This window comes from Haemorhous mexicanus, chromosome 14 (assembly GCF_027477595.1).
Source record: "Haemorhous mexicanus isolate bHaeMex1 chromosome 14, bHaeMex1.pri, whole genome shotgun sequence".
Classification (NCBI taxonomy): Eukaryota; Metazoa; Chordata; class Aves; order Passeriformes; family Fringillidae; genus Haemorhous; species Haemorhous mexicanus.
This window is the reverse complement of record NC_082354.1, coordinates 9,371,710-9,396,674: the sequence shown is the minus strand read 5'-3', so window position 1 is coordinate 9,396,674 and position 24,965 is coordinate 9,371,710. Positions and strand designations below refer to the sequence as shown.

Here is a 24,965-nt window from a genome sequence, read left to right as displayed (position 1 = left end):
AAATACATTCCCATCTATGGATAAAAGCCTCTTTCTACAGAAAATTATTTGCCATATCCTTCATGTCAGTAAGGAATCTGAAAAGGCACTACCTTTTGTTGGTATTTTCTGACTTCAGTTGTTTTTACAGGTGGGTGCATTACTTGAAGTGATGAGATGATCTATTTGTATTTGGGTTTCACATACTGAGACCTATTTACTGTATCTTTAAAACCAAAATCTCTCTGCAAAAGAGAGAACACCAAAATACACCTGTTGCCTCCTGCCCCAAAGTCAGGCCCCTATTTGATAATGCATTGCTAAAAATGTCTTTGAGGACTAGTACTTTTTGATCATGAGACTTCCCTATCCAGTCATGGACAAAGTTTGTGGCAATTTTTTGTTCATGCCTTCTACATTTAAAGCAGAAAATGTATTGGTCACTGATTTTATATGTATTTTGTCGTTACTGTTTTCACTCCAAAGCGTAATCATTTACAGGCACTATGAATCCATGGCAAAGAAAACTTCTGGGCATTTTTCTGTATCTTACCTTCTAAACTAAGTGAAAAGGCAAAGAAAACTGGAGAGATGGGGAATCACTACCCTGAAGCAGTGCTAAAATTTCTCCAAATCTTCAGGGATGCAGGGTGACAAAACCACTTTCAGGAGAAGCAGCTGCTGCAGGAGGTCTGATGGAAAAACCCAAAAGTTTGTTTAAAAATAAAACTCAGACACGGAGCTACGTGAACACGTATTTACTGCAAGTAGCTCTATGGAAAGCCAAGTCAGATAAATATAAACACTATACAGAGCTTCAAGCCAGTCTCCCAAAACCGCAAACGCGATGTGTTTTACAAAGAAAACAACAGAACAATATTTACAATGGAAGACAAAGCCAGATCAATCAGCCCAACTTTAAAACAGATCTGTGGAGCAGAAATAGCAAATAGAATGAACAGTTTCAACCATATATGTTTTAGTTTGTACAGACAATAACTGTCCAATATCAAATTAAATTTACAGGACAAACATTGTTCTATCATTGGTATTTTCATACTATACAGCAGCATAAACGGGTAGCTGGAAGGTAGTATATATAGTGATATGTTTTACATCATCTGAAAATGTTCTTCCAGCACAATACTGAATAAGTTAGTTGCTGTAAACTAAGAGATTCAAAAAGATTGCATATTTATTATGCCGTACCTATTAGTATTTGTACCACTATACTTGAGGTTACCCATTTACTTATTTATTCAGCATGTATTAAATCAGTGCTGTATATTGTACAATGGCAGCCTCAGGGACTCTAATATGAAGTAAGTATGTAACAAATTTCTTCAAAACAACCTTTTCCTTTCACATTAAATGTTTAGAACTATCTTCACCAAATTTTGATTTCTTAGAAAAGATGTAAAGCTTTATAAAAAGCTGTCTACGTATTGCATTATTCATTTATGAGACCAACCAACAGCTATATGGCAAGACAGTATCATGGTCTGTAAAAGTGGTCGTGTTTTTAATTCCTGTATGTTTAGCAGCAAGTAATTGTACCAACTGAAACTTCTCTTCCAGAATCAAAAACAGGTCTGTGCTTTTAAACCCTGTAGCAACAGTTTTTCCTGTCACTAGACACTGTGTAAACTGATTGGTACCATGTTTCCTAAAAAAAGCCCAAAACAATCACCTCTTATTTTAGTGACATGTACATTTCATTACTACTCAGAAATAGATCTGGGTACACATCACTGAACAATCCAAGCTGACAGTGTCTGATTTGTTACACAAACTGTACCAGCAATCTAAAGGTTGTCTGTTGGAGGTGAGGCAGCCTGGCCCATCCGTTGTACAATATACATGTGGAGGATTTCCAGCTGTGTGGTGCAGTACAGCATGAGGATTTGTGTACCACTTTGAAACCCTTTAGCAATCATCAGTGCCTTTTATAATCCATTGCATGTACCAATGACTAGTGTCATGCTCTTTTAAGTTCATAGCAGTGTTAAAAAGCTAAACTCATTTCAACAAAAAAAAAAAAAATTCAGTACAAGAGTGAAGCACTTAAATTGTAGAAAAATCAGGGCTTATTTTAAAAAATGTCAAATAGTCATTGTTCACATTTCTGTCAGTGGGATAAAGACAATCGATGAGCCAACATTTTACTTTATTTCCCCATTGTGCCAGAAAGAAAGAACAAAAAGAGTCCCAAATTAAAAGTGGGACTTTGGTTGAAAGTAAGATCAATTAGGGTGGTTTCCCTTTAAAAAGCTACAGCTGACAAATCTAATGCAGAAGTCACAAACATTGGATACGACTCCGCAGTTCTCCATTCGAATCCATGAACAAAAACCTCATTTTACACAATTCATATTTATAAACAAGAACAAAAACAATCTACAAGACAACCAGCCCATTAATCCTACTTTGTACATACCAAAATTCTGAGCAAAAAAAATTTCCGTTTAAGCTCTGACAGACACTTGACTGAAAAGCCTCTAGCCTATGCTCAAGAAATACCTCTTGTACCATAAAAGCAAAACCTTAAAAAAAAAAAAGAAAAAAAAAACCGGCAGAAGAGGTCTCTTTTCCTCAGACCCGTCCAGTCCCACGGGTTCACCCCTCAAGCTAATGTGCACCTCTCCCTCCCTCCTTCTGCCCAGTCACCTGGAAAAATCCTGAACTGCCAAAGTATTTCTAAGCAATACATGTTTTAAGCTAACCACTTGTTAATGTACCAGAGAAGTAAAACCCATGTTAAACAGACAATCAGAAACCAGCTTTGACTTCTCAGAATATAAGTTTTTTTTTAAATTAACAAGAGAGGCAGGAAGAAGAAAGGGACATACAGGGATCTCCTATTAGCATTCACACTGCCTCCCAAATAGATATGACATGAAAGACCAAATTCCATCACCAAAGCACAGCTATGAAAAAACATCAATTCAAATTAATTCAATTGTAGAGAGCCGATGTCTATGAAAAAAAATAATGAAAAGGATGTGTGTCTATGTCCGTGCTGGTGGAAATGAAAGTAGCCGGCTGGAGCTGAGCTTTGCTTCCAAAAGCACCACACAGTTTCTGGAGTTACCAGCAGAAAAGTCTTCTCTTCCAACAATGGTTTCCATGGCAATGCAATCAGTCTAGAAAGGAGGGGGGGAAAAAAAAAGTCAGTGACATTTCAGATGCAAGTTATATCAGAAAAAAATGTTTTCTAGGGAGGAGAACACATGGAGCTTATCCACTGCAGGAGTGAGAGCTGCTAAGTGCAGAACGCAGGTCCTTCACAGAGGGAGGGGACACTCCCAGCTGCCAACCCTTCACAGACCCTGAGGGAAGGAAGAACGACGGAGTCTGAAGCACTGAAGAGCCACTGCAGCCAGAGTGACACGTGTGCATGGGACAGGAACTGGGGCAGCAGCCAGCCCAGGCTGCCAGCCCATGCTGGGGACAGCCCAAGGCTCAGAGCTCCCACTGCACTGTCCCCACTGCCCTGCCGAGGCTGCACAGAGCCCCAGCGCTGCCTCACCAGGTGTGACAGACCCTGCAGCCAACACTGCCACTCCCAGCAGGGCACAGCTGCAACACCAACCCTCCTGCACTGCCTGCTCCTAGCAAGGAGCAGCAAGTCAGGACAGCTGCATGCCCCATCCTTGGCTTTTCAGGAAAAAGCTTTTTTTAGTTATAATTAGAAACACCTCTCAGCACACTCTTCCCTTTTTGAAGAAAGTCTCACTGAAAGGCAACACCCAAGTACAAAAGCACACAGCTACAGCCAGCTCCCTTCTTCAGGGGCTCCCAACTGACTGGAACAGGCAGAAGTCCAAGCACTTCCTAAAATGAGGGGCAAAAAAGACACTCTTGTATCGCAGGAAGGTACAGATGGACCACAAGGCACAAATGAAAACAGGAGGGAGTCTGCCCTCAAAGCACAACATCAGCCCTGCAATTAACCATGCACATGCCAACGTGAGAGCAACTCAGGTGTTTCCTGACATGGAAGACAGAGTGATGAAGGGCATGCAAATGCTTTCTGCAGTTGCATGAACACAAATGAGGAACATATAAAAAGTCACTTTCCAGCTCTCTACAAAACCCCTTCCGCTCCCAGCTGAGCCAACATGAACACTCATTTTCAGTCTGGAGGGCTACTGTCAACCCAGTCAGTGAATCACACTCTCCCAGCTGAGACAGACTGTCCTCTTCCACCATTTTTGACCTCTCAGCCAAGACTGAGAGCACTGTCCTCTGCCAGGCAGGTGTCTGTGCCCCCCTTTTCTGCAAGGCTGGAGGTACATACCTGCAGGATACTTCCCTGCAGTACAGTGAAGAAGGAAACAGCTGGCTGCTCTCATTGAGAAACAATGAGTGCAAGAGGTTTAGGCTTAAGAAAACAACAGATACAGAAATGTCAGCTACTTATTCCCCTCAAAGCCACACAGTGCCAGCTCTCTCCCTGTTCCAGGAGCTGCTTGAGCTGCAATATGGAAGCACCTCATGACACAGCAATGGCACAGCAATGGCAGCACAGACCCTTAGAACAGAGGAAGGGGTTTTGGGGCTTAATCCTGCTCATGTTCTTCTGGTGGGTCACAAGGACATCAGTTACATCTCACTGCTGAAGACTGCATGGCTCTTCCTTGCCTCTACTCCAGGGATATGCTAAAGAAAAGATGACCATGTAAAGAACAAGCATTATGTGTAATAATGGAAACCTGTATGTTTACTTACACACCAATCATAAGGTATGCACACACAAACTCCACCCTGTGCTAAAGAAATTCTGACTTCTGTCCAGCTAAAATTACTCTCCCTCCGAGAGAAATAAGACAGCAAAAAAACCAGAAAAAAGACCAAAGCTCAGCTGAGCAGCCCTGCCTCATCCCAGCACTCAGCAAAGGCTGCCATGGCTCCAGAGACAGAGGGGCAAAGGCAATGGCAGGGCTGGCAGCAGTGTAGAAGTACAGAGGGGTCCTTCCACTTCAGGAGAAACTCCCTTTGAATCCTACACAGCCCTCACCAAGGTCCAGGTTTTGTTGCTGTGTTTCATTTTTCAAATATTTCAGTGATTTCAAAAATACAGCAAGTTAGTTTTCCACAATTAAAGGAAGAAACAGCCAAAATACACCCACAACTTGAGAATCTCTATTTGTGTTATTTCACAGACATCATAAGATCACTACAAAAAGCTATTGCTTGGTACTCACAGAGCGTGATGTGGTCAGCAATGGCTTTGTTTTCACAAAAGCCAACTGAAGCTATTATTTCTGAAATGATTTTCCTCTTTAGAAAAATATTGTTCTGTTGTATGACCAAAGAATGAAAATATGCACCACAGCTTGCAATGAATCACATCTCAGTGATGCATGCAAGTCAAACATTAAAACAGTTAAAGCTTCTATATTAAACTTATACTCAATAAAAATTAACTTTAACAGCAACCCCCCACCCTTTCCCTGCTGTGGACCTGTAAGCTCACATAAAAGGAACTTCAAAAACTGTCTCTGCTTTTGTCAGGACATTTTTCCTCCACGCCTTACACATAAGACACACCTGAAAGCTGTCTGACAAGTTATTCTAATCTCTCCAAGCACATCCCCAAAACATTTTGAAGAGCAAAGGCCCAGTTGCTTGAATCAGACAATCCCATATGGCAGAACTCAGTATTTACACTTAAAATGTTTTGAAAATTTTCATAAACTAATGCCAAATTACATTTAAGATATTTGGAGGGGAAGGGGAAGGGCTTAAGAGCAAAAAATCCCAAGCCTGCTTAAATCCTAAGTTTAATTCTCTGAAGCAGCATGATGTACTCAGACAGCAGCATGGCAACCAATTCTAGAGCAAGAGCATCAGGGAACTCTGGGCAGCTCCTCCAACAGCATAGATTAATTTATTAGAAACCAGAAGAAAGCCTGGGACCTCCCTGCAGCATCTCCCCTTCCCAAAACTCTGCACATCCTAAACAAGAGCTCACTAAATTCCTGCCTCCATGATTGTAAACTACACTTGAACAAGTTTCTTCTCCATTTTTAAGGTAAAACAGAATTGTGTGATCTGTAAATAAACATAAGCAAGTGTCACAGAAACATTACCTACAAGCTGATCTCAGTCCTTGAGTCTTTCATACATGGAGCTATTGGTTGTCACCACTTCTCTAATCCCCTTATGAAAGCTGGAAACTGCAATATTGCAGTTGGAGCAGTACAGCTGGCTGGTGTCCTGAGTCATCAGCACTTTTTTGTATGAAAGTATCAAGCAGATATAGATATATATATAGATATATATATATACACACACACACATATATATATATACACACACATACACTTGTGTATCTGTATATATGGACACATATATCATATATATCACATTTATCATATATCTTTTCTCAGACAGAAAAGGCTAAGAGCAACTTGTGAAACTTGACCACATAAAAGAAAAATATTTCATCTGAAATCTAAGAGGAGACTGAAGTCTCGCCAGATCCCTCCCGCAAAGTGCTGCTGTCACCACCATTCCCAAGGGCCACCTCAGGAGTCCATCTGTGCTGCAGCCAAAGGCCCACAGGTCACCCAGCAGGAACCTCCAGCATCCCAGAAATCCCATGTCACCACCAGTGGAGGCTGCACCCAGGGGCGAGTGGGGTCTGCAGCCCAGCCCAAGGCAGCTGTGCAGTCACAGAGCAGAGCCCTGGCACGATTCCCAAACCCCCATCCCTGGAGCTGGGCTGGGTCACAGCACCCCCCTCACTGAGTCTCCCAGGCCACTGCTCCCACTGCCCACAGGGGCAAGCAGCACCTCAGGGTCACCTGGAGGTTCATCAAGAGAAGCTGTTCATCAGAAGAGGTGTAAAATGGGTTCAATGTGAGAACAAGGCCAGCGTGTGCTGTGCTGCTGATACCTGGATTCCCACCTCCGTGGCCCCTACCAGAAGGATCCTTTTGAAGGGACGTGGCCTTATTTTCAGAGTTTGCCAAAGAATTCACACATGAAGCTTCTTGACGGTTCTTCTCTCCTACACCTGAGCTGCGTCCATTTTTTCATTAACCAGTTGGTGAAGGAAACCTACTGAGGCCATGCAGGGCTTGAAGAAAACAGCAGTGCTTCTGTGAAGCTGAATAATCTTATTTCAGTCTCATAATGTAAGATTCCTTAGACATCAATTTCCTGTGTTAATAGTACAGATATGAGAATTGCTGATCAACTATAAAAACCAGATTAACACTTCAGACCAGATCCCATATGAATGGATTTAACTCAGCACTGACTGAACAGTAAAGGAATCTGACAGAAAAAGGGATGAAGAAACTCTTCTATAAGATAAACAAATTATGAGATGTGAACTAGAGGTACATTCTCACAGAGTAACCCAGCATTCCCTTGAAGTTCTCAAACAAAAATACCACCAAGTAAAGTCTGGTAGCCAGATCAGACAGAACTTTCTCTTGCAGTGTAAACACACAGCTGTTCCTGGACCGTCACAAGCTCTTCTAAGAAAATCTACACAGTCTTAAAAAAAAAAAAAAAAAAAAATCTGATAACTGATCACGACAACAAACAGCAGAGCAGCAAAAAAACCTCTGCAAAAAACTTTCAAGGCAGCCCAGAAATATACTACTCCAAGGAGTTTTCATTGCACTGCACCCTCCACTGGGCTTTTCTATCCAAACTTCAGCTCTATTAATAGATTTTGCACAAAAGCTTCAGCCTTTATTCAAAATTGAGCTCTACTGCTTCAGACTATTGACAACAATACAAATTCAACTTCTTATCAATGTTTAATACGGAAAACGAGTCTGGACAGCACCCAAACACTTTCAAAGTTCATCTCATGAAATATATAAGCAAAGTTTGGAAAATTGAAGTGACCTTCTCTTCATTACACAATTCCATTTCAATTCATCAGTTTAAGATGGGATCAGATTCTAAAACTACAGGCAGCTTTCTGAATTTTGCTGAGAACAATCAGAGAAAAAAGATCACAAGGCAGAAGAGAAACTAAGGGGCAACTATTTAAAACAGGATGGCAGGATTGCTGAAAGACGTTTTATTTAAAATTAAGGAACACACTGAGAAAGCACGCTGCAAGTTTTCTATGCAAAAATCACATAGTTTTATAAAAATTAGGGGCAGAGATATAAATCAGCTATAATTCATTAGATGCAAACCCAGTGTGTTCCACTTGAAAACGTTTGAGATGAGAATATATGGAATTTACACTTCATTTCCTCCATCTGAATTATCAAGGCCATACAAGTCAGGACACTTTGAAACATACTGAGAGGTTCTGAGAACACAGCAGACATACCCTAATTCTCTCAAAGAAATCCATCCTTAATAATACCTGTTTTTACAGGAAAGGCTTTTACTGACATAATTCTGCAACTGATTCCTAAAAGGATAAAAGCTTTGTTTACAGAAGATACTAGTTTAAGATAATTAAATTATTAAAATCTCCATGTCAAAGACTAAGACAGCTTAATGCTTTCTGAAGAACACTGCTGAAGTTCTCCATTTCCTGAACTTCAGGTTAGGGGGAAATCAGAATTAATCTGATTTATGCAGATCAAAAGCAGCAGAGCAGCCCTAGACTTTTTGTGCACACAGCCACACAATATTCCTGTTGTTCAGGAAAGCACTAAACCCAGCACAACCTCAGGACACAATGTGGCATCCAAAAGCATTTTGTTCAGCAGCCAGGCTGGGGCCGGAGCACAGCAGCGAGTTCCACATGGAGCCCTCCCCATGGCAGGCAGGCCAGGGAGGGCTCATTTGCCCAAATACTTTCTTCACAAATTAGTGAAAATTTTTCTTTTGCTCCAAATTTTACCAAATACACAGATACGATCCCATGCTATTGTCCTATTTCTTGAAATTCTTACTTTAATGGCATAGCTTTAGACCTTGCTAGAGGCAAGCAGAGTTACTTGAGAAAAGCCAAATTTCTTAATTTGCACCTGGCAGACACCAAGTCTACAAACACAAATCAAAACCTGACCCACTTGCTGCATCCCTCACGTGTGAGTGTTGGTGCATGGGTGACCCAAACGAGGCCCTGACACAGAGGCATCCTGATTTGGCAAGGTCTTCAACTACTTGCTGACCACCAAGCACATACTCCACACACTTCCTTCAGCCAACAACCGACTAATGATGCTCAAAATCAGCTAACTAATATATGCTGAACCTGTAATTTTACTGACTTTCCACAAGCAAAAAAAACAAAAGCAAAATTTGGTAAAAAAAAAAAAAACCCGGTTGCATGACCCACTTTTCACTGGGTAAACTATTTAAACACAGCAATTGGTAACAATATCCCAGAACTGTTCATTCAAAACACGGTTTTGCTACTATTAGTGCTCAGCAATTTCACCAGCTAAAAACCTCTCCCATGCTTTCAGATAATTTCTACTCACTTAGCAGAAATGCCTTATCTCTTGCAACAGTGGCTTCTTTTCCTGTTGGAATAAACAACAGGGTTGTTTCTAGGAAGGCTGTACGTGCACTCCCTAATGTCATCTCTGCTGCTGATACTATTCCTAGAATTAGTAAACTTGCCTGCAGTTTTGGCAGAGGTCTAATACCAACTCAAATTGCACTGGACAGCTTGACAAGAAGTTGTTGAAGATTTTTTTGAGTTTGTTTGTTTGGAGGTTTTAAACTAAATTTCTATTACAGTATAACACAACAACACTAAAAATGCACTCTTCTCCACCTCAAAATACATAGTTCAAAACTTTAGATTTTCATGTTGCAGAAGAATCAAAAAAAAGGTTTTGGTATTGAAAAGGCATTCTCTCAGCAAGTGTGTGAGTTACTGCACCTGACCTGAACCACAGAAAATATGGGTAAATTTTAGCCAAAAAAAACAAAGTTGTTTGTGTGGCTTCTGAGAATACCACCTGCTGCAATTCCCTCTGCTCCCGTGACAAAGGTCAGGAGCCCTCAGTGCCAATAGAGAGGAATATTTCCTGTCTGTGCTCTTGCTGCAAAGTGGGCATTATGAACTGTCTGGAAACAAATAGGAAAGAAAACAGCCACAGCAAACACCTCTATACCTACAGCCCTGCTTCCTGCACCCAGAAAGGACTTAGAATACTTGAGAAGTTTCAGTAGTGCAGAGAGAACGCCTGCAAGGTGTGACACAACTTCCCAGTGGGGAACAGACTGGTAACAGGTAACAAGAACCCTTCAGCCTGCAGAGAAGTACTGGAACATAACAGGAAATTTTAAAAGCCCAGATTACAGCACAGGTCCACACTGCATGTGGTACAACACTCTGGACAAGCCTAAGGCAGAGGAGGGCACAGCATCTACACAATCCTAAGTGGCCTGGAGAAAAAAGATAAGATTTGTTATCTCTTCCACTACACAAACCAGGGGCTGCCAAACTAAGCTGGTACAGAGCAGGGTCCAAAATGCACAGAGGTCTGCAGGCAGCAGGTCCTGATGGACTGGGGGCTGCTGTGGATACAAGGAGTTTACACAGAATCAGAGAGAGACTGGAAAAGTACTTGGATTAAAGAATTATAAACCAGACTTGAATTATAAAACAGACAAACTACATTGGGCTCAAGAAATCCCCCAAGCTGGAAAGGGAAGAAAAAAAAAAAGAAAAAAGGAAAATCAGAGGCTTGGGTGTGTGTTTGTGGGAGGTATTATACACACCTGCCCTGCTCTTCCTCTGTTGGGTAGTGTCTGCTTGCAGGCACAGGTCTGGGGCTTGAGTGAGCCAAACTGTTCTTAGGAACACAACCAAGGAAAGGGCAGGGTCACTCATGACTAATGAAACAGCTCCCCACCTTCCAAACCACCTTTCCCAAAAGTTCCCTTCTACATGAAGTTTCACCTGTTGTAATTCATCCCCTCCCTCTTCTCAACCACTTTAGACCTCAACACCTGCAAGCATTCAGCACTACATTTTTCTTTCACCTCTAGTGCCATAAATGATTGTCAAAGGCAAAAAGTTACTACACAGCCAAATACCTACAGTTACACACCTGTAAATGCTCATGTGTGCCTGCAGAGAAAAATAAATATATTTTTGCTAGCAGTCACTCTCTGCTATCACACATATCAGTGGCATACATCAATTTTTTACATTTCCTAATTTTTTACATTATCGACTCTCCATTAATATTAGGACACCCCAAACCTTGGCTCATGCAGGAGAGGAAAAGAAAGGCTCAGATTGGACTGCCTGTGCGTAGCAACATCTTCTCAAACCCCAGGACATGCCCAAGAGCCAAGCATTGCTCTTCCAGCTTCCAGGAGCAGTTTGGGAGCTGACAAGGACAGAGTTAAACTGACTCTAAACACAGACAACGTTTAATCAACAGTGTCCAACTCTTGTTTAGGGTCTACCTTGTGGAACAAGTCAACATTAATATTTCAAATCACTCATACCCTCAACAGTGAATCAAGCCTCGATGCTGCCAGCACTTCCAGATTTACCCAAAACCACTGCAGCATTGGTTCAACCTGATCTGCAGACACAGAAATAAAGTCACTTTCTCCTGTGAAAGTGACTGTGCTGCACTCCAGCCTCTACAGGCGTCATTCCTGCAGCTGACAGCACTCAGCAGGGCCCATGCAGACCTCCCCACCTAGACATGGGCTAGAAATGCTCTGGGGTATTTGTTACAAATCCTAAAGGTGACCATCTTCTAAGCCCCACTGTGCCTTCTCTCCAATGCTAGAAGACTGCCTGAAACTCAGAGATGCCACCTGAAAAAACCCCAAGAACAAGCCAGTAGTAATGGCAAGGCAGTTCCACCAGCTTGGCTGCTTCTGGAGCAAAGTCTCACCAAGAACAGAGGCCCCAGTCCACACCACATTAACTGCCACGGGATGCTGCACTGGGCCATCCCATGTTTTGGTATGCATACCTGCTCACACCAAATCTACCAGCCACATGTCTGCAGGAAAATTAACTTACAGAAAGGAAAAATAAATAAAAACAGGGGAAAAAAAAAATCACATTCCACATCTAAAAGGGAGAAGTAAACACTGGGACATGCTCCTAACTCAGAGATACATGTTGGCCCACATTCCTCTTACCAAGATTAATATCCCGGCCAGTGTTCTGATATTCACCTCATCCTTTTCAAGTCATTTAAACCATTACAACACTACCTTCCCTTGCTCCTTGCCATGTGCATACCCTTCCAAGTGCCTACACCAGCTTCCTCTCCTATAACCACTCTCAGCAGCCTTTTATCTCTCCAGGCTCTTATCTGGACTCTGCCAATGGCAGCAGCCTTGATCTCTATCTTACTCTCCACCCAGCACATTAGGTTTCATCCATCTCTTTAGTTTCATCTTTAAATTGTAAGCTCCTTAGGAGAAGGACCAACACATTTACATTTGTGGCACCATATGGGGACCTCCATCCTGTCTACCTGTTCAGGTTCCACAACAAGTAGAGAGCCTGTCTGGAGAGATCCTGTCTGGAGCTACATGCTTTCATTAACACTGTTGTAATGTCTGAATGACCTCAAGATCAAATCTGTTCATTTTTTCAGCTCATTTCTAACTGATTTCCTGTTCACCACAATCTGCAATTTAAAAACATCTTGTTCTACAAACACTTAAATAGAAATCCCACCCACCCCAAAAAAACATCACACAGTGAAATACAGACAAAAAAGGCCTCCCAAAGCATTTCACACAAAATTTCAAACAAAAAACAAATTTCGTTATAGAGCAGTGACTACTGGAAAAGCAAAGAGCTTACAAATTGTTCTAACAGATTAACTTAAGATTCAAAATAATTCCATACAGGAAACTGAAATGCCAGTGCTTGTCAATATCTTCAACAGGGTTTACATACAAATGACCTATCCCACAGCTCACAAGAAAAGCTCTGCTTGGGCTAGTATGCAATCAGGACTTATCAATGATACAACATCTGCTTCACTGTCACTAAGAACTTCCCAAATTCCTGCTAGCCTAAGAGATTTGGGTAACAAGAAGCACTAGTTGCACTAGTTCCCAAAAAATAATTCAGGTTCAGGCTATCCAGCAGGAAAAAAAGTTACATGGCTAATTCATCTGGTCAGCAAGAACCTAAACGATAAAGCAAACTGGGTCAGCATGAGTACAGGAACAGAATCACACTGTTCCCTGTGGAAGCAGAGTATCCCTCAACAGTGCCTCAATAAATTCAGAAACCAATTTTAATAGGTTTTTTTTTTTTGCAGCCCTTTTGATATTACTTCCTACAATTTTCAGAAGAAGAAAAAAAAAAGGCATTTTGATATTCTCAGTCTTTCTGCAAAATTCTGTAAAATTCTGTTCTACTAAAAAGGAACTTTCCTCCAAGTAAGCAGCATATTTATCAGCCTTTCATACCCTAGCAAAAAGGAAGTACTATTCTTATCTATTTATGCCCTAAATAATAATTCAGTTTGGTATTTATAGAAGTTCATAACATACATTATGCTATGCAGTGAACACAACCCTATTTACTTTAAGTAGTAATTTTTTGAGTCACATTAAGTTTTATCTTTACCTTGGAATTACAGCCAAATCTTAACTATAGTAATTTCAGTATAAGCCACTTCTTTCAAAAACCCTCTCTTCTTGGAAGAATAAGAAAGATTAGACCTCACACTTGACTCATGAGTCACTGGCACACAAAACACATGTATACACACAGGTGCAGTCTCAATGGTTTGCATCCAACCATAGATCTAAATCAACAGAAAAATAATGTCTGGAAATAGGCAACCTCTGGCCCTTAAGATACAGCTCATGACTTGAAGAGGGCAGAAAATTCTTGCTAAGTCTACTAACACTCTTGCTCCTGGGGTAATGCTACACCTGAAGCAAAATCTCCACAAATCCAAGCATTTATATATGTTCAAGATCATTTAGATAAGATACTCAGGGAACACCTCTGAAATGCCTTTGATGAGTCAGGCTCATTTACCTTTGTCTTCCCACTGCCCTCAAGTATGTCAGAAATCCCTTCCTGATCACAGCTCTGCCTCTCAAGTAAATCATAACCCATCCCTAAGCTTGAGTGACCTTCACAGAGTTGCAGAGCTTGATTAAAACTGGAACACACTTCTCCATTTTTCCCTTGTCACTGCCTAAACCTGCAAGACAACAGTGCAACTTGTGCAACTTGTATTCTCACAGGATTGCTGAGAATATTTAGAACATAAACTGAAAAAAGTTAAACAGCAAATTTCCAGGGTGGACCATCAAACAGTTCTCCAGCCAAGACCTGCACACCCTTTAAGGTTGTGTTGCAAGACAATAAGCCATTTTAAGAGGAAACAGCAGTAATAGCACATCCCCAGGCTCCAGAGAGTTTGATTCTCACACCTGCCTTCCAGTTTTATCACCCCATTTTCCTTTGAGCTGAAGAATGCCACATTTGATCACAACAGTACCTAAAATAGAACTCTGGAGTTTGTTTTCTTCTTCAGCTCAGAAAAACAAACTTGTTAGCGCAATCAACAGAATTCAGCATGGTTTTGGGAGCACCACAGACCCACAAACAGAGCACACACACACCAAGGTACAACACAGTACTATAAGCTCTTTTTAGTACCACCCAAAACCTCAAGGTATAAATCCTCCCCCGAGCAATCAAAATGACGAAAATGTATTAAAGATCCTTTCATAAAAAAAAGGCCATATGCAGAGAAAAGCAAACCCAAACTCTACCTACTGCTAACATACCACTGGACATACAAAAACCCCAAAGAAATACCTAGTGACAAACCACCCCAGTAATCACATGCTGGAATACAGCCTCTGGAAAGACCAAACAGCACTGCCCGCTCTCTGCAACTCCAACCTGCTGCCCCAGCAACAGGGAAACAAGGGGCCCTCAGACATCAAGGGAGGAGGGGAAAATGTGAAGCTGTAGAGGGAAGAGTAATAGGGTAATAATGCATTTAAGATTTCAACAAAAGACTTTAAAATAAAAAACAAAACAAACCCAAAACCAACCACAAAAAGCACACTGAACCCATGGTGGATTACTCCCAGACCTCCCTGCATCCTGCAGCCAATGCTTTCACCTACTAGACAGCTACAAGGGAAAGGGTTTAGACTTCCAAAAGGACAAACGTCACCATCAGCTGCAACTATGGATCTGAAGTCTGGAAAGCTGAAGTATTTCCAGAAGTATTTCAACATCGACTCCAAGTAAGCATTCTCTTTCAATGGCAGGGGAACATTCTTGTCTCAGACTTTCTCACCAAAGTACAAGTAAAACTGAACTGATTCTTGGTCAAATATGTCATAATTAACTCACTCCCACGCCACACGGCAAAAATCTGTTCTGCCTTCAGCAGCTCACATACTACTCAAGAAGAAATTACCCTGGGTATTTTTAAGCATAGCTGCAAGTTACCCAATATTATTAAAGTGGCATCTGTTACAGCAAGATTAAAATGGTTTGAGTTGTTTGGGTTTTTTAAGAATTATTATCCCAGCACTACTTCAAAGATGTAGGATACACAGCAGCATTTGGATGTGCTGCAGTAGAGTTCTTCAAATTATTTTTAAATGGGCCCCTGCCTTAAGTATTCTGCCAATACAGAAGAGCCTCAGTTTGAAACAAACTTTAAAACCACTACTTAGAAACCCAAAAGGAGTGGTTATTTGCTTCATATCCCATAAACTGTAATTTACTATATTAGTAATAGCTAAAACTTTCAGCTTCTGAATTTCTTAAAGTATATATTGTTACATATATTCTTCAATATTTTGCATTTGAAATATGCAAGTTACCAGAATGGATTTGGACAATTTGAAACAAAAGTTTTGCTTCACAGCTGTTGTTGTTTTCCTCCCTCTCAGCTGAGTTCCTCATCCAGTCTGGAACAGCAGAGATTAAAAAGGTGAGGAACAATTATGTTATAATCCTGCACTTCATAGAACATCTTAAATAATAGCATAGCATAGTGTCAGAATACCAGGTAAGTATCACAGAGTAGCAGATAAGATTGAAGAGTGGGTGTAAAATAGCTAAGCTGCTATTAAGCTGAACATTACATTTACTCTAAACAGCTGGTTTTTGAGTCCAGGGTATCTTTGAAGGTATAATATTTCTAATTAAGACTGAAGAAACTTGTATTATAGAGGACTCATTATGCATTTTATTACTGCCCATTCTCATTATCCTGCTTAGTTTCTACAAGGTCCAATAACAAGGTATACATTAGCTAAGCCCTGTTTGAAGTAGCTTTAGTGTTCTGTACTCCTAGCACAAAATGTCATGACTCAGATTCATGTAATCAAAACTGCAAACCACTTGCTTCAATATTGTGTAACAATTTCATGATGAAATTGTTTTGCTAATGACCTCCTTAAACTGCAAGCATTGAAAATCAGTATCTTATATTATTATTATCATAATCAACATAAAGCCTGAGCTCAGCTTTGCCTAAACCCCTAAAAAAAGTTTAATAACAAGGCAGGCCTAGTTACCATTCCACGTTTGTGCTCTCCCCCTCCTCCATACATGTCATGAATGGAGAAGGGGAAAACAAAAAGTTTGATGCACATCAGTGAACCTGAACCAAAAGTAGTTTGGGAATTACAATGAGGGAGCAGTGATGCATTGGAAATCACTCCACCACCCTCGGCAGTTTGGAGAACACAGCTGAGTCACAGAACACAATATGCCACTTAAGCAAACAAAAACAAAAAGCAAACAATCCAAACCTGGGAAGTGTTTTCCTTCCAATAAAACTGTGGTTTCAGGAGAAGAGATGGAGTTCTCTACCTGACAGAATTTAATGCAGATGGGATAGCTCCTCTCTAGGAAGCTAAGGGTAAATACATCTGCTAAATATTTTCCTTAAGAATGGATTTAGCCACAGAGCACTTTTTCAGGCAGGGAGACTGAAAAAGTGAGATGCAGTAAGAAAGACAGCATGCAGTTCTGCTAAGTCTCCAAAAGTATTAAAAATATAAATTACCTAAAGGCACACTACACCTCTTCAGGAGACAAGAGGTTTAAGACTGAAGCTTTATTTTCACTACTTATTGGAATGTGAAAATGTTTTTCTGGATTACAGAAAACTTTTTAAAATATTAAAATAAAAGCTTTATTACCATAGAAACCAATAAGCTGTTTAAAGAACACAGACTCCTAAAATTGTGCTTGCTATAGCTCAGAGACATGATTTCATATGTGAAAATAAACAACTATCCTTATAATCAGGAGTTTTAAGTCATTCCTGAGAAACAGACATACACCACCAATTTACAGTACCAAATTCAAGTCTGGCAAGCTGATTTTAGCCTGGACTATTCCAAAATCTGTTCACCCCTTCATGAGCCCCTAAAAGTGATAAGTGTCCACACCCCATCTACCCTCCTGCTATATACCAGAAATATTTTACACTGCCTTCATAGAAAACTGTTAGGCCTTGTAAAATTTTGTGTTTTTCATTAGGACTATAAAGATGTTTGATTTCCTGGCAAAGCCCATGTTTTTTTGCACAGAGCTGTTTCTGCCTCCTTTTAATGCATTTCATTTCCAGAAAACCTCAATTTCCAACAAAAGCCAGAGGCTGTTACGCCTCACTCCTCTGCAACTTGTAATAGGGAAGGAAAAAACCCCAAACACAGGGCTATAGATACTTTGCTGCAGCAACAGTAAGCAAAATGCTTATCATAAATACAATTTCTCTTGTAAACACAAGTATCTCTTGTAAAGTATTTTTCAATGTAATATTTGCAACACAGCTTAAAAGAAAATCTTTGTTCTTTTCTCATCCTAATTATGCATTTAAAAAAATTATTTTATAACACAGATTTTAGTCATATAAGGGGAATAAGATCAAGTTTAAAATTCTGCTGGTTTTGGAGGTGTTTTAAAAACAACCATGAAATTCAACACAAATTAGCTGCAGCAATCAGTGTGCCTCTGACTGCAGATTTAGCAGACAAATCTTTGAAGTGCTGAAAGACTGACTTTGGAAGAAAGCACTTCTTGGACTGGCAACTTTCAACGTCTTCTAAATTTGATTCCAACCAACAAAACAAAGCAGAGGAAAAAAAACCACTAAGGCAAACCACACATTTCTGAGCAGCCCCAAGCAGTGCTGCCAGACTCTGAATGGCATGTGAGCTGAGTCAGGCTTATACTTTCCACTAGTAAAAGCTACACAATTTTAAGCTCCTGCAATACCTTCTACCTTCAGAAACTTAATTTTAAAGCAAAACCAGGAAAAAAAAAATCCCTCCAGTGTTCAAGACTGTAATTAAAAGTCTTGAAAATATAAAAGTCAGCAGGAGCCTGTCCCCTTACTGCTTTATCTGTGGACAGAGTAGACAAGTATCAATGTCCAACCATGATTAAATATTTCCTCTTGGTATCCAACAATTACTGACTATACATACATTTGCAAAGAGAAGAAAACATTATTTCCAACAAAAACGGTTTTCCACCAGGAGAGTGAATTACTCTAAGGAGCTCAGTGGGTCACTGGCACCAAAGCAATGACTATTCCTCCTGAGTTCCAACACAGCACACACACGGCCACTCAGCCGGGGGACATGCACTGACACCACTAATTACTGGCTCTGCTCCCACCATGAGAGCTTATCTCATCAACAGGAGTGTCCCTCCTCTTCCCCATACTCTTTCTCCCCACCTGCAACACCTTTATTTTTACGCACACTTCAAACTGCATTACCTTACCACTGACAACCTGAAAGGCAGCAGCCTCCCCCACCAAGTCTCAGACCTGGGAGACACTGCTCAGAGCCTGCTCTTCCTCAGCCACAGGCATTGCTCACCGGCTGCACAAAAGGCAGATCTCAGGGAAAGGTGACAGCTCAGCTGAGCCCTAGGTGGTGAATGTGAAGGCCATGAGCTGCCTGAGCCCCCCTCCACACTGGTCAGCCAAGTCCGCAGGCTTCTCCAGGGGACACAAAGATGCTGTGGAGACCAAAGCCCAAAAGGAGCCACCAATCCTTCAAGGGAAAAAAAACTGAGTTCTGTTTACATATGATTCAGCTAAATAAATCTCCGCAGATTTGCACATAAAAAACCCTGTATAATAGGTATTTCAACTACATTAAGAAGAAACAAGAAATAAATTTAAGCCTCAAATTTTGGGTTCTAAACCAAATTTAGCCATTTTGAGCTTTTAAACAACAAAAAATTCAATTCAGGGGAAAAAAAAAAAAAGAAGGGTCATCTAGTTCTAAGAAGGGAAAAATAGCAAAACAGAAGTGAAGGAAGGAGCTACCATAACCTCAGGACAAGAATTCACAACATGAAATACCATCAATGCTTATGCTAGCAAAATTATTTAAAGAAAAAGAAAAGGCAGAGGACAGTTTGATAACACCTCTGACTGCCTAGAAGAGGCACATAAATGCTTTAGGCCGAGGACCACATCCCCTTTCACTGCTGTTCAGCGGTTCAGATGCTGCACTACAACAAAACTGGTTGTACTAGAATAACACAGGAGATTTTAAAAAGCATTTACCCCACTCTGAAGACGGCACTAAGCAGACAATCTAATTCCTATGGTTAAGCAAGCATGAAAGGGAAGTGCTTTTAAAGTTACGAACCTTTTCTCGCGTTACACTTCAGCCCATCTGATCTGCTGAAATCTATGCTTACATAAGCTCCACTGTCCAAACCTGAAGTACCATTTTGGAGATGGCAAGCTGGCGCTGTAGTACTCGCCTCACAGCTTAGAGGGTCATCACGTAAATTCAGAGCAATGTAGTTTAAGCCATTCTGAAATCCAGTTGAGGTATCCCTGGACATTTTGTTTTCCTGACCATCAGAAATGTTTTCATCCGGTTTCAACCAAACGTTGTCGAATGAGGCAGAGCTGTGTCTTTTGCTACTGTCAGTAAAGAAAGAGGATGAGGTGGTCACAGTCCCAGCAGAAGAGAACGTTTCAGAACTGTGTCTCCTCCTGCCTTGAGGGTCAGCTCGAATCACCTTCGGTCCTACAGGAGGGTCAGAGCTAGGGACAGAGAAGCTACTGCTACCAGCATATCGATCAACAATGCAGAGTCTATTAACGATGGAAGAAGGACTATCCATCTTTACAGCACTGTCAGACTCAGTGGCAAATGGCCTTGGTGGTGTTGCTGCCATATTGAACGTCATCTCAGTATAGTCATCAGTCCTGTTACTTGCCGTGCTAACACATGCAGCACCAAATGAAAGCCTGGCATAGTCAGGGTTCGGTTGGTTTCTAGGAATACTGGAACTTGAATAAATTGAAATATCTGTTAGAGAGTTCGACAGTTCCTTCGCTGCTTTCGGTGACTGCACATCCAAGTCAACACTCATGTAATCAGAGAGTGGTGACTGTCTGTGGTCACTACTTGAGCCTAGGGATGATGGAGATCCTTCTGCAGATAAGGAATACGGCGTGTTACTCGCCTTCTCATTAAAATCGATATTGATGTATTCACCAGGACTCGCTGGCTCAGGCGGAACTGTTCGATCATACATCCTGGGGATGGTATTACTCCCTCTCGTACCGAGGGGCAGTCGTGTGGGCCTGGCAGCCCTGCTCTGCCCAAGTCCTTCATCCGAACCTTTCAAAGTTGGCAATTTAGAGATGCCATTAGCCAGAGTTTCACTGCTGACCCCCTTCACATTTTCTGGTGCACCATACAAGAGTTTTCCAGGTGAAGACATTGGAACATATTCACTGTGGTCACCATTTTGTCGTGATAACGCCTTAAAGCTTCGGGGCAAAGAAAAATATGAACTAAAACTTTTGGAAACAGAAGTGGTATGAATATAATTTGAATCACTGGGGTGCTTTGGAACTGAATTGCCAGGTGACATATCCATATACTCGTTTACGATCTTCTCATTACTTCCTTTAGAAGCAAATCCAGTTAAAGGACTCCGCACAGGTGAAGAGCTGCCCTTTGGAAACATCATCATATAGCCTCGGGAGTCAACCTGAGATGGTGACCAGGAATTGTTAATCTGTTTTGGAACAGACATGCTTTTAGGAGTCATTGGCAAATAATCGCTGGTGCTGGATAGAGAAGATGCAACTCCTGGCATCATTGGCATGTACCCATCATCCCTGGCTTTACTCCTGCTTTGGTTACACATGGAATCAAGGTTAGTGTCACTGTACTCCAACTCATGGTTATCTTTCAATTTTGGTGTTTCAGAGTAAAGCAGTCGTCCATGATTTCCTGTAGAATCTTCATCCAACAAAGCTGTAGTTTGCGTTGTCTTCTGCTGCACTGCCACAGAAGTTGGCTTTGTTAGAGAGTAAGCTCTTTTCCGGAAGCATTTTTCAGCCTCCATATAATCATCTCTTGAGCCATCATCTCCCTGTTGCTTATTCATTGACATGTACTCACTCAGACAGTTCTCCTCTCTGATAGGTGGTGTGTTTCCCAGGGAATCTGGTGTATTACTCCTCACCCTGAAGTACCTGAAATCTCCAGGGCTGGAGCCATACTCATCAGAAGAGATGAATCCCCCATCACTTGGGGAACCACAAACAGATGAGCTAGAAGGCCTGGTCAACATGTCCGAAGCAGAACCATGGCCACTGCTGGAAGAAACACTGATGGGACTTGTGGTGGAGGGAAAATGAGAAACAGGCAGCGAAGCAGACCTGGTGTGGTAAGATGAGCTGAAAGCGGCTCTCACGTACCTTCCACTCCCTTCTTGCCGGCCCAAATTCATCCTTGCAGTATTCAGGTGTATCAGACTCCCAGTCACTGACCTAAAAGGTCGAGTCATGGTTCCCTCTCCTTCACTGGATGTTCTGAAGCGATAGGAGTTGTTGCTTTTGGTGGTAGGAGGAGTGCCTCCAGCAACGCTCTCAGTTCTAGATCTTCTCTGCAAGCCTGTCTGGCTGGGGGGTAGGTTGCCCAAGTGCCTTCTGGTGGTGATGAAGGATATGGGATTGGTACCGCTGCCACCACCAGAAGACTGGCTCTTGCTTCGGGGCCTGAACTCTGCAAAGGCCTTTAGAGCTTTCATGGTATCCAGAAAAGTCTCATGCATATTTTGGGCAACAACTGAATCATCCACTTGCATCCAGAGCTCTCCAGGCCCAATAGAGGCAGATCTGCCCACTTCAATGAAGAAGAAGTTCTCTGAGTGTCCGCAGCGGCGAATGTTCATAAGCTGCAAGTGAACAGAGGGCACCTCCGAGTTCAGCTTGACAAGATGGATGGCCTTGCTGGAGAGGCACAACCTATACACTCCAGTGAGGTTTTTCGTTTGTCCCAAGCCTTTGGGCTTGACGTTGACCTGCCACACCTCCTTGAATACGGTGCCAGGCCTCAGGGTGGCCCCGTAGTGCTCATCATCCTCATCCACCTGCTGATCGGCATGGTCCTCCTGCTCCAGGAAGCCCCTCTTGCTCTGATTCATGAGCTCGCTGATGGCCTGGTACCAGGCCTCCTGCTCGGCGTCGTTCTCGGCCAGCATGGCGAAGTACTCGTCCTTGGTGTACAGGGCGATGATGTGCTTGTGCTTAGCGTCGGCCCGGCGGCTCACGGTGAAGCACTGGTACAGGGGGATGACCCGCTTGGGCGGGGGACAGCACAGCGCGGCCGCCCCGCCGGCCCCCGCCGCCCGCAGGCTGCTCTTGAACTTCTTCTCGCTGTCATAGTACTCCAGCCGGGCGGGGGCCAGGTGGCTCTCGGCGCGCAGGACGAAGTAACGCTTGTGCCCGTGCTTCTGCTTCCGCAGGTACCCGCATTTCCTCACGTCCTCGCCGGCGCCGCGGCCCGCCGGGAGGGGCTGCCCGCCGCGGCCCGCAGAAGGAACGGCCCTGCCGGGCGCGGGGGCGGCCTCGGGCGCCGGGCACAGCGAGGCGCTGGGCGAGCGCCGCAGCAGCAGCAGCAGGTGGTGCGGCTGAGGGGACGGGCAGCGCCCGCCCTCGCCCGCCGCCGGCTCCCCCTCGCCCGCCACCGCGCCGAGCACGCCGGGCTCCTGCTGGGGCGCGGCTCCGCCTCCCGTGTGCCGGGCGCCCGGCTCCTCCTCGCTGCCGCCGCCGCTGCTGCTGCCGCCGCCGCCACCGCCGCCGCCGCCCGGGCCATTCATCCCGCTCGCCATCTTAGGGGCCACGCAGGGTCCAGTGCCGCCGGGGACGGGGCACAGGGCGGGCAGCGGGAATCCGCGCTCACCGGAGAAGCGCTCCGTGCATGGGAAGCGGGCGGTGCCTCCTGCGCCCCCAGCCCGGTCCGCGCTGCCCCCGGTCGCTCCGGCCACTCGCACTCACGGGCGGCGGCGGCAGCACCGCGGCGAAAACATCACGTGACCCCGCGGAGGGCGGGGCGGCGGCGGGCGGGGCGCCCGGCGCGCGGGGCGAGGGGACAGTGGCGAGCCGACCGGGCCGCGCGCCAGAGTGGCAGTGGCAGAGCCAATAGGAAACGGCAATCCTTCGGCAGCGAGCCAATCAGCGGGCGGCACAAGGAGGAGAGGCGGGGTTCGCTGCACCCTGTCCGGGCAGGCGGGGCTAAAAATGACGGACAACACGGCGGGCCAATAGGAGGCGGCGACCACCCCGGGCTGGCCGCGATCAGCAGGGGTGTTTCCTGTACTGGGGAAAGAGGCGGGGCCGACCGTGATTGGCAGGAGTGCTGAGCGGTCGGTCCAACAGCCAATCCGCGCCTCACACACACAGATGGGGGAGGCAAGGCGGGGGGGCTCTGTATTCGGCGGCGAGAGTAAGGGGGAAGGCAGGGCACTGAGAAGATGGGCAGGCCGTTTGGCTAATCAGCGCAAAGTCCCGGCTGACGAACACTACCGGCTGACGTTGCCTTCACCCGGTTCCTTCGGGGCGGGGCCCGCCCCTAGCGCGCGGGGCTGGCGGCGGCTGCCATTGGCAGGCGGGGAGGGCGCGCGGGGGGGGGGGGGGGGGGGGGTGTGGGCGGAGCGCGCGCCGCAGAGGAAGTAAACAACTCGCCAGCGCGCGAGCGGCCGGCGCGAAGGTGGGCGGTGTGAGGGGCTGCGCGTGACTCCCCCCCCCCCCCCCCCCCCCCCCCCCCCCCCCCCCACGGCGCCATGGCCGACCCCGGAGCTCTGCCGTGCTCGCCCTCACGGACCCCACACATCTTCTCAGCCTCTAGAGCCCACTCACAGCCCCCACAGACTCTGTCATAGCCCCCACAGCCCCTCAAAGCTCTCACAGATTCTCTCATAGCCTCCTCAGTATCCTCAGAACCCTCACAGCCCCCTCATCCCCCGCTACCTGGCAGAGGCAGCGCGGTGTTGGTGACGTGCAGTGGGTTGTTTATTTTCGAATCGCTGCTGTGTCACCCTTGTCTCGGGTTCGGGATTGCCCGCCGCCGGTCGCAGTGGGGTGACAATCCGCGTTACTCTTGTGACCGCTGTGCAATCCTTTGCCTGTGAGATTCGAGTAGGCCACTGACATAATTCGAGGGTTTTGGTCAAAATACGAAGAGTGAAGAGCAAATTAATTCTGTTTCACGGTTAATGGGCATTTCTGTGACGTAAAAATCTCCGCTCCCTCTAGATAATTGCATTGATAAAATACAGCGCTCAATGTTATTACATGTACGGTTCCCCACACCATTTCAGAGGCAATGTTGGAGGGCGGGGAGCCACTTGCAGTCCTCTCCCCACTTCCCCAACACTTTCTTCCTCGGGTAATTAATTCCTCCTTTTGCCCGCTCGCTGATGTTCTCACAGAGGACACTGTCGAAGCTGTGGGCAGAGCACACGGCGGGTCCGTGACAGCCAGAGCCCGAGCCCTGTTCCTGTGCTGTGGTGCGGGGGGCTTAGACTGCAGGGCAGGGCAGGGTGTTAGCCACGGATGCTGTTCCTGGTGCCTTCTCACTCCTAATAAAAGCGTCCCTGCCAAAGGTACGTTTATTTGAGTTAGGAGACTGGTATTTGTGTACCAGTCATGTCAAGTGTAAAAATAATCCTTTTCCTGTAATACAACAGCAAAGATAATTTCCCTAGCCAGTAATTTTGACCACACGTCTCTTTACTTTCTGTCTCGATTTGCTTTCAAGGT

The 24,965-nt window shown here is 44.2% G+C and overlaps 1 protein-coding gene across 1 annotated transcript; it reads right to left on the bottom strand.

The window, feature by feature from the left end:
* Window positions 1-722: 722 nt before the first annotated feature.
* IRS4 (insulin receptor substrate 4) lies at window positions 723-23,248 on the bottom strand. The gene is made up of 2 exons (XM_059858910.1): window positions 19,540-23,248; window positions 723-3,122 (listed from the first exon to the last, which is right to left on the bottom strand). The coding sequence occupies exons 1-2, from the start codon at window positions 23,033-23,035 to the stop codon at window positions 3,118-3,120; spliced, it is 3,501 nt and encodes a 1,166-aa protein (XP_059714893.1). The 5' UTR covers window positions 23,036-23,248; the 3' UTR covers window positions 723-3,117.
* Between the last annotated feature and the right edge of the window lie 1,717 nt (window positions 23,249-24,965).